We start from the raw sequence: 18470 nt of genomic DNA on the forward strand, positions 1-18470 counted from the left end.
CTATGGAGGTTAGAAGTCAAATTATGTAACCGGTGTATGCTTAAACTGCCTGAAGCAGCTAAATAAAAACAGTGATTGCTTACAGTTGTGCACACTTATTTACAGTTTGTTTTACTTTAAAATAAAGGGCAAGATATTTTCTACATAATAAATTACTAAAAAAAAAAAAAAAAAAAAAAAAAAATTGTAAAAATAATTATGTTAAAAAGTTGGTTTTAATTATGTAATATAAAAAAAGCACTAAGCAGTGGCTTATACCTATTAGAAACCATTCATTTGTTAAATGGTTGTTATCTTTTTTTACACTAAATTTGTGCAGTGTCCATAGTACTTCCTGGCACAGCCTTACAATGAGGCTGTGGCCTCTGCAGGAATGTTTATCTAGTCTGATGTAAAAACTTCTAGAACACCACGAGCTGGTTTACTATAAAGTTAATAGACTATATAAGAAGTCAGATTTTTCCATGCTCAAAGTCAGACTTTAAACTAAGTTACCAAGATATTAGCTCTCGTCACACTGAGGGGCAGGGGCTACACTGAGAACTGCTCATTTTGCAAGAAAAACAGAAAGTTAGCCGTTGGGGTAAAAAAAAAAAAAAAAAAAAAAAAAAAAAAAACGCACCAACACACGAGGTCACTGTTTACTATCCCGTTAAAGAGACATAAAACCAGAGTTAAAACACAATTTGCCACTATTAAAACAAAGTGGGGGAGCAAGTAACAGTTTTAAACAATTAGGTAAGAGTTTACTTTCCAACAAGAGAAAAAGGATTTGATTTATTGCGGCTAAACTTCTCTCATTTCTTGTACATGAGGCACTGGCCTTACGCTATTGTTTGTTCCTCGGTTAAGTGATTCTATATTTGTGGATGCATTCTGAAGTACCCTCTTCTCAGTGATTGTCCCAACTATCGTCACATACATGCCTTTGATGTGGTTAGCGGTAAAATGTTAAATAAGACCAGGTAAACATGTGCTTGAGCTTTCAAATTGCGTGTCTGAACTGCAGGATTATAAGCAAAATGGACTTTTTTTTTTTACTACAAAAAGGGGGATATGAATCCCAAATTTTTTTCTTTCACGATTCAGATAGAGCATGCAATTTTAAGCAACTTTCTAATTTACTCCTATTAAAAGATACCAAGAGAACAAATAAAAAAAAAATCCTATCCCTTTAAGCCTATTCTAAAGGTTATTTCAAGAGTACACATTTACTACAAGCTTTAGAGTTTTGCTTTTTATTTATATCAAAATACACACAGCAGACATTGATTATGACTCACTTTATCGACACCCATTTTTTTGAACCCAGCTTGCAAGACTTTAAAGTTTTGTATGTATTCATGTTCCAGCTTTGCTTGAAATTTCACTTTTTTTAACGTGACAGAGCCAGGAAACAGCATGTCCATGAACTGACAATAAGCACTACCTGTCAAATAAGAAGGGAAAACAAATAAATAGAAATTATTAACTTGCATACAAAATCTACAACAAAAAGGAACACTTAAGTCAAAATTAAACTCCTGAATCAGCTAGAGCATGCAATTTTAAAACAATTTCCAATTACCTTCCACAGTGTTTTCCCTGGGACCTTTTTAGCGGGTGCACCACCCAGCTAAAATGTTAGCCATTATTAAGCTACAATTAGCCAATATTAAAAATTTTCATTTTTTTATTTCACAAATCATGATTAAATACATTTGTTAAATGATGCAATCAATTTGTGCTTTGCATAGTAGAAAATATTACACTGCTCCCACTAGGGTTGCACCGATACTAGTATCGGTATCTGTGCCGATACCAAGTATTTGCATGAGTACTTGTACTCATGCAAAAGCACCGATACTTAAACCGATACCTCCAATTCCTACCCATATTCCTGTTCTGCCAATACAATTTGCTGTTATTTGTATTTTTGTACGTCAGAGCAGTGTTTTAAAAGCTGCTACTATACAGCTGGAAGCCTACCTGGGAGAGACCACTGTACCTCATTCAGACAAACCCCTGAAGTACTGGGCAGTTAATAAACTAAGATTTAATGGCCCAAAAATATCTTTCTGACCCATGAAGTAGTGTGAAAAGTGAAAGACTGTTCAGCTTAGCGTCAAACGTCCTTACTGATAGCAGAAACAGACTTATAGCTGAACATGCAGAGATGCTTCTGTTCCTTAATAAGCACTTGCCACTAACTTTTGAAAAATTATTCTAATTTCTAGATTGCCTGTTATATACTGCTAGTTCTTATCTTGCGCAATTATGCTCAAAACATACTGTACTCTGAGGAACATCCTTAGCCAGGGCTGGACTGGGAATAAAAAGCAGCCCTAGCAAAATATGAAGACCAGCCCTATTTTCTGTTGAGTCAGTAATGGGGCATTTTGCATTCAGCAGAATGCCAATGCCCCATTTTTCTAAAAAGGGATTACTGGGATGCTCATTCCCCAATATTATTTTCAGAATTAAATTATATTACTTTGTATTAAGTACAAATGTCAGATTAATGAGTTATATAGGCACTCTACAACCCAATTGCATCCAGTAATCACTCCTTTAAATTGTAGCTTTCCAGCCCCAGCTGTTATTTATTGTTGTTATTAATATATTTGATTGTAATATTTTTTATTTATAAACATGTTCTGTAAACCTTGTGACCACAAGCACATAAAACTGTTTTATTATTTCAAAATGTCTTTTGAGATACAGTTCATAATTCTAAAGAAGTGATCTTAAATCAATAGTCTGTATTGTGCTTGGTAAACTGTCATGACATTAAAAAAAAAGTATCAGTAATTGGTATCGGTGAGTATTTGAAAAAAAAAAAAGTATTGGTACTTGTACTTGGTCTTAAAAAAAATGGTATCGGTGCAACCCTAGCTCCCACCTGACTTCTTCATAATGCCACCCGGCAGGCGCAACTTTCTATGGAGAACACCAACTTATCAAAATGTGCACAATCTTTTTAAATGCACACTTTGAGGCACCAGATCCTACGGAGGATGTGCAAGAATTCACAGTGTATACGTATATGCCTTTTGTGATTAGCTGATGGCTGTAACATTGTGCAGGGGGGGGGGTGAAAAAAAAAATTGCTTAAAATTTTCAGAAATAAAATAAAATAAAAAACACAACTTAGTGCAATAACACGGTCTGGAATTCTACTGTATTTAAATGGTCCTTAAAAGACAACAATTGCAAGACTACAGTCTTCAGTTAATAGAAGTGTGTATAAGTGAATATGCATAATGACATTTAATTACAAAACAGTCAGTACAAGTGCATCATTTAGTAGCTCAGTAATCGGATAATGTACCCAAGTGATTGCTCTTGCCATGTGAATGTGTTAAACGTCTATCACATGTACGTAGTGCCACTGGAGGGGGTGGAACAGAGGAATAGAATTAAAAGAATGCACACTTATAAGATGCAGTCAGTGCCACATTAGTACTATGTAACTTATGCAAAGTATTCGCCTACTTCTGTAACTCGCCTTTTTTCAGTTTCATAATACATGCCAGGGACTGGATAATGCACAAAACGTTTGAGTATGCAAATCAAATTATGATGGGAAAGAATAAATACCTCTGCCTTATTACTATTAAATGCTATACTATGTGCCATCTGAATAAGCTGACCATACAGTGTGACTATTCCTGACAATGGCCTTGTACTACAAATAAGTGCTCTTAACATTTCATTCTGATCATTACTACCTAACATAACTGCTTGTCCTGTTGGTTATTTTAACATGCACCACGCTAGAGTATAGCACTGCCCAGGAACATTAAATAAAAGGCAGTGTTCCCATTTAAAGGCTGTGACACACTGCAAGCGGAGCGGTGCGCAGCGTGTACATGCAGCTGTGTGCGCTCAGTGTGTCCTGCCTTTTCATCTCTGAGCACTCTGCTGCGTCAGGGCGCGTAGCTGAGCGCTCAGAGATGAAATATTTGAGCTTCAGAAGCGATGCGAAGCGGCTGCTTCGCCTCGCGCCGCAACGCTTGCAGTGTGTCACGGGCTTAAGTGTGTCAGGCCAACTACTGCACAATGTGTATGATGTTCAGAGATTACGATCAGGGGTGTGTGTATGTATGGGTGTCAAGATCACTGTTAAAAAGACCTTTTTAAAACCCAATGCTCTTTGTATTAAAAAAAAAAAAAAAAACCTGTTCTGCCCTTTTTCCTGCCAATCAGACCCTCTGAAAGTTTCCTACATCCTCAAGAACATAATTCATAGTTTTGTCATGTCACTGGACACTGAAAGAATAAATATAGTGCTCATAAAAGAACAGGGATTATACATCTAAAAACAGTTTAGAATGAACAAGGTTAAATCTGAAACCTGAACAAGCCACCACAAGTAGATCACCTTAACACTACGCCTTTTTATAAGCTCTGCTGTCATCTCCAAATACACCCACAATTCCCCTATTCACATAGTTCACTAGCTACTACTTATTACATTCTCCCACAGGACTTCAGTGCGGTTTAAAAAAATAAATACATCTCAAATTCCTATCTTTCTTAGGCTTCTTTAAAAAAAACAAAAAAAAAAAAAAACACACAAACGAGCCTATTTACACCCTTAACATTGTGCATACCTGGCCTCACATATCAAATTAAATATTAAAAGTAACATTAAACAATGAATACATTTCATAAGCATAATATTGAGGTTATTCCTTAAAGGGACATTAAACCCAAATTTTTTCTTTCATGATTCAGATAGAGAATACCATTTTAAACAACTTTTTAATTTACTTATATAATCTAATTTGCTTCATTCTCTTGATATTCTTTCCTGAAAAGCATATCTAGATATGCTCAGTAGCTTCTGATTGGTGGCTGCACGTACGTGCATTACTATTTCTTTAACAAAAGATATCTAAAGAATGAAGCAAATTAGATAATAGAAGTAAATTGAGATGTTTAAAATTGTATTCTCTGTCTGACTCATAAAAGAAAAATTTTGGGTTTAATGTCCCTTTAAACCCTCTAGTCTGGCTGTCTCTGTGTTGAAATCTAGCTTTCACAGCATTCCAGTACCGATATGTTTTTTCACATCTGCAGCAAGTCTATTTTAGATACATGCAGTGAAACCTAGGCTGAAAAATGGAAGCATCTTAATTAGAGGGAGGTGCAGGAAACGTATTTAGTATTCCTTTAACAACTAAAGGAAATATTTGCATAAAACTATATGCTATAAAGGATATTAGGTTTACGGTCTAAGTGTACTGCAGTACTGTCCAAAGTTATGACCCAAAACGAGTGGTTTCAGATTGCTTATTAAAAAAGGACACTGCCACATGTCAGCAAAGCACCCGATTGCTTTTGATGTGGAGCCTTCTAATTAATCTAAAAAAATTAAAGTATTTTCTATTAAATGTGCTGTATGTTCCCATAAGCTGCAGATCACTGTAAATTGATCACCTGGAAGATCTATTTGAAAGATTTGGTCAGAGGGTACAGAGCACAGCCGGTGAGCAAATCAGCTGTGGCAGTCACGCTACAATGGCCCTTTAAGTACCAGTATATACACAAGACCTTTATTCTAATGGATTAATATTATTGTTCAGCACGTATAACACAAGACTGTAAACTGGTGAAATATGTTGATAATGTTAGTGTTTTTGTTGTGCTATCTGAAACACGTTCACCATGTATGCTACAAAAAAAGATATATAAAAAATAAAAAAAAGGGATATGGCCTGAGAGAGAAGGGAGTGGGTAAAAAGAGATGGAAAGGGGAGGAAGTGGAGAAAGATAGAGGAGAGATAATTATTAAAAAAAAAAAAAAAAAAGTTTTCCCAGGTCTGCTATGACCTCACATTAATGTCAACACTCTCTGCTTTCTCTCAGTTGAACAACATTTTTCTGTCCACAGAACCACTAGTTGATGTTGCTGCTATGCACTTATTTTTGTTAATTTATTAGTGTATGTAGCATTTAATTTATGGTAAAAAACAAACCAATATTAAAAAATTACTTCCCAATAATGTGTCTCACATTGGCTAAACATATGCAAAGATGGGGAGTGGGTGCGGTATTGGTGTAATCAAAAATTGTGAGTAACATTTTGGGCTGGCTAGTAGCTATGAGCTTGAAAGTTTGAGCCCAGAGATAGAGAGATATAGCTAGATATAGAAAGAGATATCTCTCATGAAGCCTGAGGTGGTAAAAAGAGCCATGAATGCTTTCACAGCAAATAAACATTTCATGTGATAACCCCACCCCCCAAAGCTATGCATGGCAGCTGATTCGAAGTATGAGTGGCTGAAAGAAACCTTACAGGTAAACACATCACTAATAGGTTTCTACTTTGCACAGGAAAGAGCATACATGTTAACAAATTTTTACTTGGCGGGGAGATTTAAAAAAAAAAAAAAAAAAAAAAAAGGAGAAAGACCTGAAACCCAAAATTATTTCATGATTCAGATTGATGTTTAAACAACTTCCCAATGTGCTTCTGTTATCAAATTTCCCTAAATTCTTTGTATCCTTTGTTGGAGTAGCAATGCACTACTGGCAGCTAACTGAACACATTGGTAAGCCAATGACAACAGGCAAATTTGTGCAGCCACCAATCAACAGCTAGCTCCCAGTTCCTGAGCCTACCTAGGCATGATTTTTAACAAAGGATAGCAAAAGAACTGAGCAAGTCAGATCATAGAAGCAAACTGGAAAGTTGTTTAAAATTGCACGTTCTATCTGAATCATGAAAGGAAAAAAAAAAAAAAAAAAATGGGTTTCATGTCCCTTTAAGTATAGAGACATATTGGAAGAGGGTAACTATCATCTGGATGAATGACAAGAAGAGGTCAGTTTATAAACCCTTTGAGTGCCAACGACAGCTCTGAGCCATCACAGATTTTCCCAGTCAGGTGCCGACGATGGCTCATAGTTGTCGCTAGCACTCACCAACCTTGAGGGCAATCTGGGGGCTCCCACCCAGGCGATCGGACCTGTATAGTGACAGGCATCGCCAGGATTCACGTTTTGCGCAGTGATGTCACCGCACAACTTTATTGAAAAATTACAATGGACAGTATAGGGAAATGGGGGCATGCTGCTTAGAAGCCTGTATCTCAGGCATCTAAGCAGCTACAGACCCCCAAGACCCACAGTTGGAAAGGTAATCGTCTAACCTTTCCAACTGTATAAGTCTTGTGGATCTGAAAAAACCCTCAAATCCAGCTTAGCACCCAGGTGGGAAATTGCTTAGCACTCGAAGGGTTTAGCATATATTTTTTTAATTAGACTGTACATTTTTAGTACAATGTACCTTTATTTTATTAGTTAAAGTGAAGGTAAAGTTTTTAAGATTTGAACACCTTGATGCATTCAGTAATATCAGAATAAGTTGATCGCTAAGTTTATTTGAATATAATTTACCTTTTTCTATATTTTTTTATGAAAGTAATATCCATAACGTTTTCATGTAAACTCCTCCCCACCTCTATTTCCGGATTTTAAAGGCTCTTACGTATAGAGCGGTCTTACCCGCTGTATACGCATCTTCAAAGCGTGTGCATGTCGACTACCGTAAGTATTGCGCATGCGCAAATCGCCGGTGTCTATTACTGATGCGCATGCGATACTCTACGATCTGTCAAACCAATGTGCATGCGTTATTTGCGGTTTGCAACATAGTATTGAAGGAATAACTAGACTTTATTCTTTCAGTGCTATGTTGCGCGGTCGAGTGAGCGGCATCATTTTTTTGTGTGACCAGATCCCAGCTGCAAATAATGTCAATAAAAAACAATGTGATGTAATGTGGGTGGTACAACATATCTATTACGCCTGCGCGAAACGGGGGCGCGCTTAGAGATCAAGATCGTCTATTACACACTAGCGCATGCGCAGTCTAAATAGGAGGCGGGTGACGTAGGGAGATGGCCGCCTAACGGCCAGAATTTCAATAGGTTTTTGGGAGAACGTGATCATAAAATGCAAAGAAAAAAAAAAAACGGGATGATTTTGAAAAGCAAAAAATATATATTTCAGACGGCGATAACTTTATTTCAAGCAGCATTCAGAGAAAATGATGAATGAAACTTATGTTATTTTGAGAGAGAGAATTGAATAAAAGTTAGACATACAGGTAACTTTACCTTCACTTTAATTACAAAGGCAGAGATTTTATACCTAGATAGCAGGGTGATAACATTTTTCTCTAAATGCCTCTACTTTATTATTTTATTCCCAGAATGAGTAGCTAGTGCTGACATTAGCCCCTTAAAAAGGGGCACTGAACACAAATTTTTTCTTTCGTGATTCAGATAGAGCATGCAATTTTAAGCAACTTTCTAATTTACTCCCATTATCAAATTTTCTATAAGTTTAGATGCCGGCCCATTTTTGGTGAACAAACTGGGTTGTCCTTGCTGATTGGACAGCACCAATAAACAAGTGCTGTCCATGGTTCTGAAACAAAAATGTGCTGGCTCCTTAGCTTAGATGCCTTCTTTTTCCCTTTAAGGGCCAGCGAGCTCTGTTTGGGTAAACAAAAGGGAGGACGCGGGACCCACGCTATTGTTAACAAGTAAACTTAACAACCGACGACATACATAGTAAGTTGTGGTAATTAATGAGTTAAAAAAGGGACAATAAGGCACTAAACACATTTTAATTAACATAGTATTGAGGCTATTTTCTGTCTCCCTCTAGTAACTGATGGGACCATATTGAAATCTAGCTTTTATTGCATTACAGTGCCAACATGTGTTTGCATATATCCAGCTACCTTCCTTCAGATAGGTGCAGTGAAGCCTAGGTTAAAATAGAGACAACCGTATTAAAGAGGGACGGGCATGAAATGTATTTAGTGTTTAATATTCCTTTACCTGTCCAGACCAAAATATGCTACTAAAAGTTTTAGTTGTTCAAATAGGGAGATCTCAAAAGCAAAGGGACAGAGAGGTTACCTGAACACAGATGCTCTATCTTGGTTATATTGACCTGCAGAGACTCGTTGATCCAGGCCAGCATATCATGACGACTCAGGTTATCGCTGGTCACAGAAGTGGAATAAACATTAACAGCCATTTTCTGTATATAAAAAAAAAAAAAAAAAAAAAGAAGAAGAAAAGGAACACGTATTTATCTCCTCAGTCTCAAACTCCTACTTTATTTCTTAATTCCAATACCACTTAACTAAAGGGCAGTATACTGTAAAAATGTGTATCCCCTTTAATGAGTTACCAATGATCTATTTTGCCTGCTGGAGTGTATTAACGTGTTTACTTTATCATTTGAAATAGTGGAATAGCTGATTTTGGCTGTTGTATCCAACCTATACTGAAAATATCATTACTTAAAAAGGAACATTATACACTAGATTTTTCTTTGCATAAATGTTTTGTAGATCCATCTAAAAACCCATACAGGTTTTTTTTTTTTTTAATGTATTTTTATGTACTGGATTTTTAGATCAGTATCTGTACATATTCTTTATAGCAGTGTCTATTATATGCAGTTATATGAAAATTGATGTATACTGTCCCTTTAAGGGACCATTCAACAAAAGCATAATAAAAGACAATAAAAGCATTGTCTGAATTCCAAATGGGACACTAAAGTCTAAATTAAACCTTCATGAATAAAAGCATGCAGTTAAGAGACTTTCTACTTTACTACTATTAACAAATGTTGCATTCTTTTTATAAACACTTTGAGGCACCAGCTCCTACTGAGCATCTGCACAAGTTCACAGGTTATATGGATACTAGTCTGTGATTGGCTGATTGTTGTCACATGCAAACCAGCAAATTGGGGGGGGGGGATAAATTTGTCAGAGAAAAAAAAAACTGCTTATTTGAAATACAGAGTAAGTGCTATTGCATTGTATTTTTATTATGCACTTGTCAATTATGTAATTCTACTTTATTTAGTTGTCCTTTAAGTCAGGGCTCGACAAACCCAGGAGCCTGGTAGCCACTGTCTCTTAGAATTTTACCCCTGGCTCCTAACTTTTTGGGTTATTCTCCATATATCTATATACAAATCCAACGGTCTGGCTCCTAAAAATATGCCTGGCTCCTAAATATTCTTACTGGCTCCTAATTTTTAAACACATTTGTCAAGCACTGCTTTAAGTAATGCTCATAGAAAAACTATATGTTTTAAAACTATAGGTTTAGATGAAATCATGCTTCCAGTGGGGACTGTGACAAACACATTGTACAAATATAACATTTTATTATGAGTAAAAATAAGATAAGGACTTAATGTAAATAATTAGACATAAGATAAGGAGATGCGTTATCACTACAAGCTCAGCATTAATTGGGCTGTGGTTTCAATTAGCAGAAACAACCTTTTCATATATGAAAATAAACCTAAATGGAACAATTCCCCATACATTTTAAACTCATTTGGTGTAAAAATCCATTGGAAACAAATCCAATCTTGCAGTACACTGTCCCTTCACTACACATCACTCTCCCTTCCAAACCTTTTTCCTTTATTATTTTCAGGTCCTGACAAGTACCCTTGTGATTATCTCAAAATTTCATAACTAGTTATGCACACACATTATCTGCCCATAAAAACATACTGCTGACACTTCCAATTCAAACATCTTAAGGGTTTCAAAATGTATTGTGTAGTACATGTATAATTAGTTATTGTTACAGGACCTTGCTGGACTGTCCTTTACAGCAAAGCAGCCAGCAACAAACAGAAAACCAGGAGTTAAGTTACCATAGAAACTATGGTAACCTGCCACCTTTAAAAAAAAAAAAAAAAAAAAAACACACACGAGTGCACCTGCTCAATTTTAGTCAAAGTCTGAAACTACTGTAAGAGAAGCTTCACCATTTTGCAGAATAATCTCCATTGCTGTTATACAATTTGAAAAGATTGAAGCAATAAAAAGGACAGAGAGAAGCACTACATGCAGAAAGGCAGCACAAATCTAAGTTTGCTTACAGTGGCACTGGCTGGCAAGTATGTGCTGTGCATGGAGCAGAGCTACCAATTCAAGTCTGCAAACCCAATTAAGTGTTACCATACTATCTCATTTAAACTAAGCTATTAGAAAATCACCCAGTAGGTTATATTTTGTAATTCACTATACTTCCACTATTATGCTCTGAAATGTTCTGAAGTTTCATAAAAGCCAAGAGTGCTTAACAAATATATTTACTTATTTTTTAGAGTCACATATTTTTGCCTATACTGTGTTTGCAGGAATAAAATAAAGCCATCAGACTAAATGAAGCAAAGCAACATCACACATTGATCTCTTGCTTTCCACTTCATTGTTTTTCTCCTCCATTTTGCCAGGCTTGCAGTAGCTTGACCCAGATTACTATACTGTACAAAATAACAAGCATCCATACGTACGTATGCAAACGCATATTTTTGCTGCACCCCTTATAATACAGGCAACGCCAGCTGAAAATATAACCTACATCTATAACCGTTATTTTAACCAACATTTCTTGTACTGATATAAACTGGTTTATATATATTTATCTCCTTTCGAGTACTGTCTTCTTGTACTACGTAGACCCCCTCTTTCCCTTCCCTGGCCTCTCAACGTACGTCATGAATTTAGCTTCTGTTCCTGAACCCATCATTACTCCCTCTGTTCCCCTTGGAATTAGTTAATTATGATATATCTTCCAATCCCATGATCCAGCAAGGGTTTATCAATTTCTGACCCCATCTCAATTACGTGTCTTGGCTACCTTGTACTATACGGCACTTATCAATCACACTGTTACTGGACCTATGATGTCTCCTGACTTGGACCTGCTGTGCCTCGCTTCCCCCCCTGACGTCTGGCTCTCTTCCTTGTCCTCTCTAGGTGCCAAGCCCCTCTTCCAATTGTATTCCCCATTCATTAACTTCCCCCGGCCTAGTACTATGTTACCCTAAACGTCTCCAACCCTCTTCCGATCTAGAATGATTCTACCTTTCCCGGGACAGAACCCGATCTCGCACATTACCTCTTTCCGTCTCAACCCGGCCTCACCCCGTGCTGATGTCACGCGCTCTAAATGTGCGTGCTTGCGCCTAAACGTCACTTCCCCCAAACGGTTCTGCAGCACTGTGCAGTTGCTAAGTGACTCTCCTCCAACCCACACCTAGTAACCAGGACCGGAAGTGCGGCCCTAATTTCGGTTGTTGCTGCAGTTAGGGCGGGGCGAGACAAGGCTGTTGTCCGCATAAGTAGTTGATTTTTTTTTCATTATAGTACGAACATCTGTATGTATTTATTTGCTAAAATAATATAACATTTAATAAAGCAATGTACAGTGGTCCTATTGGTCACAATGAATATCACAAATTGTCTTGTATAAAAAAAAGTGATCTGCAGCATACGTTACCGTTTGAATATAATTAAAGGGACATTATACACTCATTTTTTCTTTGCATAAATGTTTTGTAGCTGATCTATTTATAAAGCCCATAAAGTGTTTTTTTTTTTGTTTTTGTTTTTTTAAATGTATAGTTTTGCTTATTTTTAAATAACATTGCTTTGTTGCCTTGGGTGAGAGAGTTTCTGTGTATGTGCTCCATCATGGAAACCAACAATTGCAAATACTGGTAATAATGCTTGAGGCTCTAGGGCATGGGTATCAATCTCATTGTATCCAGAGGCCACTAGCCAAGTGTTCTTCTCCCATGAGGGCCATTTGAACAGAGTCAGTGCTCTGGAACTGGATATACTAGACACTGGAAGGGACATTTACCCAAGTAGTAGTGCATGATGGGAGTTGTAGCCCTCACTAGACATACACAGTTGTGTATATCTCATGAGTGCCAAGTGAAGTAATCATTCTGGAACTGAATAAAAAGTGACATTTATCCAAAAAGTGCCTAAAGGAATAGTCTACTATTATCAATTGTACTCCTATTATCAATTGTTCTTCGTTCTCTTAGTATCTTTATTTGAAAAAGTAAGAATGTACGCATAGGAGCCGGCCCATTTTTGGTTCAGCACCTGGGTAGTACTTTCTGATTGGTGCTAAATGTAGCCACCAATCAGCAAGCGCTACCCAGGTGCTGAACTAAAAATGGGTTGGCTCCTAAGCTTACATTCAAATAAAGATACCAAGAGAACAAAGAAAAAATGATAATAGGAGTAAATTAGAAACTTGCTTAAAATTGCATGCTCTATCTGAATCATGAAAGTTTCATTTTGACTAGAATATCCCTTTAAGTGTTCCTAACTTTGGAGTGCAGATCATTGAGTTCGTTAAAAGGCATCCCAGGGGTGGTGATAGACATAGATTGCTAACAAAAAGAGAGCTATTTTGGATACTAATGTTGGATACAAGTCATCCAAAGGGTATTAACCTGAAGTAGGATGTCTCGTATTTTTTAGATTAAACCCCCCCCTCCCCTCTTTCTAGATAACTTGTCACAAAAAATAATAGGTCTCCTGAGAACATTAAATTAATCACATTAGTATTTTTTCACATGTTCCCCAACTACATACATTCATTATCTCCAGAATTCCACTTATTTCAAATAATGAATTTATACGTCATAGGTAGGCCCAAAAGATAATTGTTCAAGTGAACATAAATTGTTGTCCCTACTATGGATTAATTCTATATTCACGATTATTGGTACAGAGACTGTATAACTATAAGTACCTGTTAGCTACTCACAATGATACCCAATTGTTGTTTAATTAATTACTATTGTTTTTAATATTTCTTTTAGTTGAAATAATTTTTATTAACTCCTCTCCACCTCCTCCATGTACAGGGATCATATAGACATTTCATGTTTTTGGGTACATCAGATAACACAGTGCGATGGTTGCTTAACATAGATATGCTCATCTCTGAAAGTGTCCCATTCTGTGAGATTTTTAACAGTTCATATGTCTCATCCCTTATTAGCATATATGAAGAGTTCAGTACTTAAATGCAGTTTTAATGTCTCAATACTATGTTCTTCATAGTTTTCTGTGGAGTTATTTTTCTTAATACATTCTCCCCCTGTTGAGGCTCTTCTTTATTCTCCTTTAGAATATTATTCTTTGTAGGGAGTAGAATAGTATGGGAGGTGTGCTTTCATAGTAGTTTCAATCTAACTTATTAAACTCTTGAACTTAAACAGACTAAACTAACAAATCAACAATATAAAAACATTCATAGAGTTGTATTCTACCACTGCATATTTTACATTCTCCTTATCTAAAGATTGCTTGCTCATCTAGGAGTGCTTCTGTCAAGGATCTAAGTATCCCCTTCAACCAATCACTTCCCTTCTCTTTCTGTTTAGATACAGGGTATATCTCCTTCCCCTCCCAGTTTCAAGCCTCTTTTACTGTTTATTGTTCTCCATTATCCAGTAGAACCAGACTTTTTGGAACCAAGGTTCCATGTCTAGCACATTTGCTGCTGATTCATACAATGAATATGTTACCCGGATTCTAGCTAGGACCTCAGCCCATGATGGTATTTCCGTCTTCCAATATTTTGCTATAGTAATTCTCGTTATAGTGCACAAAATCCTGATAAACACATTTATATGCGTATTAAATCTAGTTATGATCTCGTGCAGTAATGCCTGCGCTGGGGTGAGAAAAATCTGTTCATTCAGTATCTTGCTCAGTAATTCAGATAATTTTTGCCATATGTTGCTTACTTTAGTGCATTCCCACCACATATGGAAATAGGTACCTGCTGTTTGACAGCCTCTGTAACAGTGATTATTGCTCCCCTTAACCATGTGGGCTGTTTTTGTTGGTGTCAGATACCATCTAAAAGACGTTTTCAATATGTTTTCCCTAAGATCTGCACTTATAAGTCCTTTACTAGCCTGAGAAAACATTTCGTCCCATTTATCTATCTCAATCTCTCTACCTAAATCTCGTTCCCATTGCAGCATCACTGAGGATTTTGTTCGTCTCTTACTCTCCTGAATAGAAATATATAGCCTAGAAATTGCCTTTTTAGGCCTATTGAGGGATGTGCACAGGTTTTCTAAAGTCGACTGTCGAGTTTGTGTCCCCTCTGTCCCTAGGTAATCCCGTATGGATGACATTGTTTGGAGATATAGGTACCAATGTAACTGGATGGGCTCAAGTTTTTGCTGGAGTTGATTATATGTCAGCAGCTTACCCTGTTGTTGTAAATCTGCAACTCTGTATAACCCCTTATTTTCCCATTTCATAACTCTACGTTTGAAATCGTCGTTTACTAAGTATTTCAGTGGTATCGTCAGTGAGTTCACAGGTACCAACCCTCCCATCTGTTTGGTAGTCATCCACTGTTGTCTGGTAAGCAGTGTGGTTTTATTTTGAAACATAGCACGAGATTCCCTAAGATCTCTGTCCCATAGGATTCCATCTGGTGTCTCTTGATTCAACATTTCTGCTTCTAGAGCAGGCCATAATATGTTTGTCTGTCGCCTCCCTAATATCGAGTTCTGGGCTAAGCGAGCTGCTGTATGATAGTCGTGTAAATTGGGGACTCCCATCCCTCCCAGTTGTCTATGTCTGTCTAAAATATGACGAGAGATCCTCGGGTGTCTATTATCCCTCAAAAATCTATGTATGTCTTTCTGGAGATTGTCAAGGTCTGGGATATTGATTTTTATGGGAAGTACTCGAAACAAGTATAAAATTCTAGGCAGGATTGTCATCTTCACTGCAGATAGTCTGCCATACCATGAGAACCCCATCTTCCTCCATTTCCCTAAGTCAGATCGAATTGCCTTAAACAGGGGAACATAATTTGTAGTATACAGTTTAGAGGAGTGTGTAGTTAATTTGATCCCCAAATATTTTAACCCTCCCAGCGCCCATTGAAAATCGAAATTAGCTTCTATCAGCTTTATTGTGTGGTTTGGAATAGATAGAGGGAGTGCCTCACACTTATCAGCGTTTATTTTATAGCCCGAAATCTGGGAAAACAAATCTAGTGCCTGGTATAAAAAGGGCAAAGATTTCAATGGGTTCGTAATCGTAAGTAACACATCGTCAGCAAATAGGGCAATTTTATGACTTATCTTCCCTATCTCCACCCCTGATATGTTTGGGCAATTTCGTATGTATGCTGCTAGTGGTTCCATGCACAATGCAAAGATTAAAGGTGAAAGCGGGCATCCTTGTCGTGTGCCACTGAGTATGTGTATTTCTTTAGATTGGTGTCCTATCGCTCTAACCTGGGCTGTTGGTGTAGAGTATAACCCTCTAATAGCTTGCAAGAATCTCCCATTAAAACCCATTGCTTTGAGCACCGCCATCATGTATTTCCAATCTACTCTGTCGAATGCCTTCTCCGCATCCAATGACAGGATCAGAGAAGGCATTCCTTTCTCTTGCAGATAATCTATTACCGACACCATTTTGCGAATATTATCCGGGGCTTCCCTATCTTTGATAAATCCAACCTGGTCTGCATGTATAATGGAGGGCAAAATATGTTTTAATCTATTGGCCAATATTTTTGTAACTATTTTGAGATCTTGATTGATAAGGGAGATCGGCCTATAACTAGCACAAAATTTGGGATCTTTCCCTTGTTTCGGTATGACTACTATCCTAGCACGAAGCAGGTCCTTAGGTATATCTCCTCCCTCCATAATATGATTTGCGAATACCACTAGGTGGGGCACCAGAATCTCCTTAAATGCTTTATAGTATTCCCCTGGGAAACCATCAGGACCTGGGGCTTTACCTGGCTTAAGTTCCTTAATGGCTGCCAGCACCTCCACCGTTGTGATTTTGGCATTTAGAACATCCCTATCGTCTTCCGTTATTGGGGTTAGTTTTGCCTTTGTGATAAAGGAATCGAATATCTCTCGTATGGAGGAATTATGTTGCACTTTTAAACCATCATAAAGTTCGCTATAAAACCTGGCAAATGTATCCACAATCTCCTGAGGGTGGGAGGTTATCTGTCCATTGGACCTCTGTATCTGTGGTATAGCCAGAGCCTTGTAGTTATCTCTAATTTTCTTCGCTAAGTACTTGTCTGGTTTATTAGAAAAAATGTAATAGTTTGTTTTTAATTTATGTGCAGCTCTTAGAGATTGCTCATTTAATAGTGAGTATAATTTCTGTTTTACATTATTAAGTTGCGTCAGTGTGGCCCTCGATTGAGTCTGTTTATGTAATGTTTCTAGAGATTTAATCTCTGCCTCAATTTGCTTTATGTAAGCCTCCCTTTGTTTCTTGTACTGGGCCTTCTCCTTAATAAGAATCCCTCTCAGCACCGCTTTATGTGCCGCCCAAGGTGTGATTGGATTAACTGTGGAATCTGTGTTGATCCTCCAATATTCTTCTAAGTGTCTATGTTATTTTTTACTAGCTGGTTTTTCGTGCAGGATGGGTCATATGTCCATGTCTTTATTCTATGTGGGTCTGAAAGATGTCCTAATTTTAATTGCGTAATGGAGTGGTCAGACCATACGCACGGATGTATGTCTATGGTTTGTATTACCGGCTGCAGAATCTGACTTGTAAACACATAGTCTATTTTACTGTAGCTATTATGGGCTGATGAGTAGAAGGTCGTTTCTCTAGATCCCCCATTCAATGCCATCCAAGTGTTGTGTAGAGTGTGTTGCTCAAGTATACCTAGTATATTTTTAGCAATCTTTTGTTGCCTATGTTTTTTATTTGATGACAGGGTAATACCTTTTTTTATTAATGCCTGGAGATCAATGTTGAAATCTCCCGCCAACAGTATTCGCATTCTCGACCAGCTGGTCAACAAATGTGAAACATTTTCAAAGAATTTATCTTGCTGTTCATTGGGAGCGTATACATTGCACAAGAGCACGTCTATGTCCTCTATCTTACCCAGCACTAAAAGATATCTGCCTTCCCCATCTGATATAGTCTCTTTGTGTAAGAATGGTATGGATGCGTGTATCAGAATAGAAACTCCTCTCTTTTTGGAGTCTAAGGTGGAGTGAAATTGTTGTGGATATTCTCTTGCCCAATATTTAGGTATGGTTTTTTTAAGAAAGTGGGTTTCCTGTAAGTATATGATAGTTGCCCTTAACCTTCTATAGTTAGTCATAGCCGTCCTTCTTTTGATGTCTGTGTTAAGACCTCTCGCATTATGCGAGATTAACACTATCCTAGGGAGCGCTATTGTCTCTAATATGTGTAAGTGTCTGTCTCTTACCCTTTACCGTCCACACCATTGTGGTATGTAATAGTCTGTTGTCATAAGGGTTACCCTCACTTCTCTCCCTGTGTTCTAGGAATTTTTGGTTCTCCTGCCATCTCCATTGTTTCCCTGAAGCTACCTCCTCTGATGAGTGAATATGCAATGTACAATGTCTTACAACTCTATATAACATATATATGAACAAACATATAATAAACAATAACTGATACTGACATATTTTTAAAATAAACATTTGTCAAAACAAACATAAATAGTGGTAGGCCGGTGGTCCCACCAGAAACCATAGCATATAATCCCTTTTTTGAGTGGAATAATAATATCATTCTTTTAAAGAGGGTCCAAACAATAAACCTCATTGCT

General features: G+C 37.2%; 1 protein-coding gene across 1 annotated transcript in view; it reads right to left on the minus strand.

Moving 5' to 3' along the window:
• MAPRE1 (microtubule associated protein RP/EB family member 1) overlaps nt 1–12068 on the minus strand; it is a 41848-nt gene extending 29780 nt beyond the window's left edge. The window contains exons 1-3 of the mRNA XM_053698594.1: nt 11952–12068; nt 8922–9045; nt 1284–1429 (exon numbers count right to left, since the gene is read on the minus strand). Coding sequence (XP_053554569.1) covers nt 1284–1429; nt 8922–9042 — 267 coding nt within the window. The 5' untranslated portion in view covers nt 9043–9045; nt 11952–12068. The remainder of the gene's footprint in view (nt 1–1283; nt 1430–8921; nt 9046–11951) is intronic.
• Between the last annotated feature and the right edge of the window lie 6402 nt (nt 12069–18470).

Source organism: Bombina bombina, chromosome 1 (genome assembly GCF_027579735.1).
Source record: "Bombina bombina isolate aBomBom1 chromosome 1, aBomBom1.pri, whole genome shotgun sequence".
Taxonomy (NCBI): domain Eukaryota; kingdom Metazoa; phylum Chordata; class Amphibia; order Anura; family Bombinatoridae; genus Bombina; species Bombina bombina.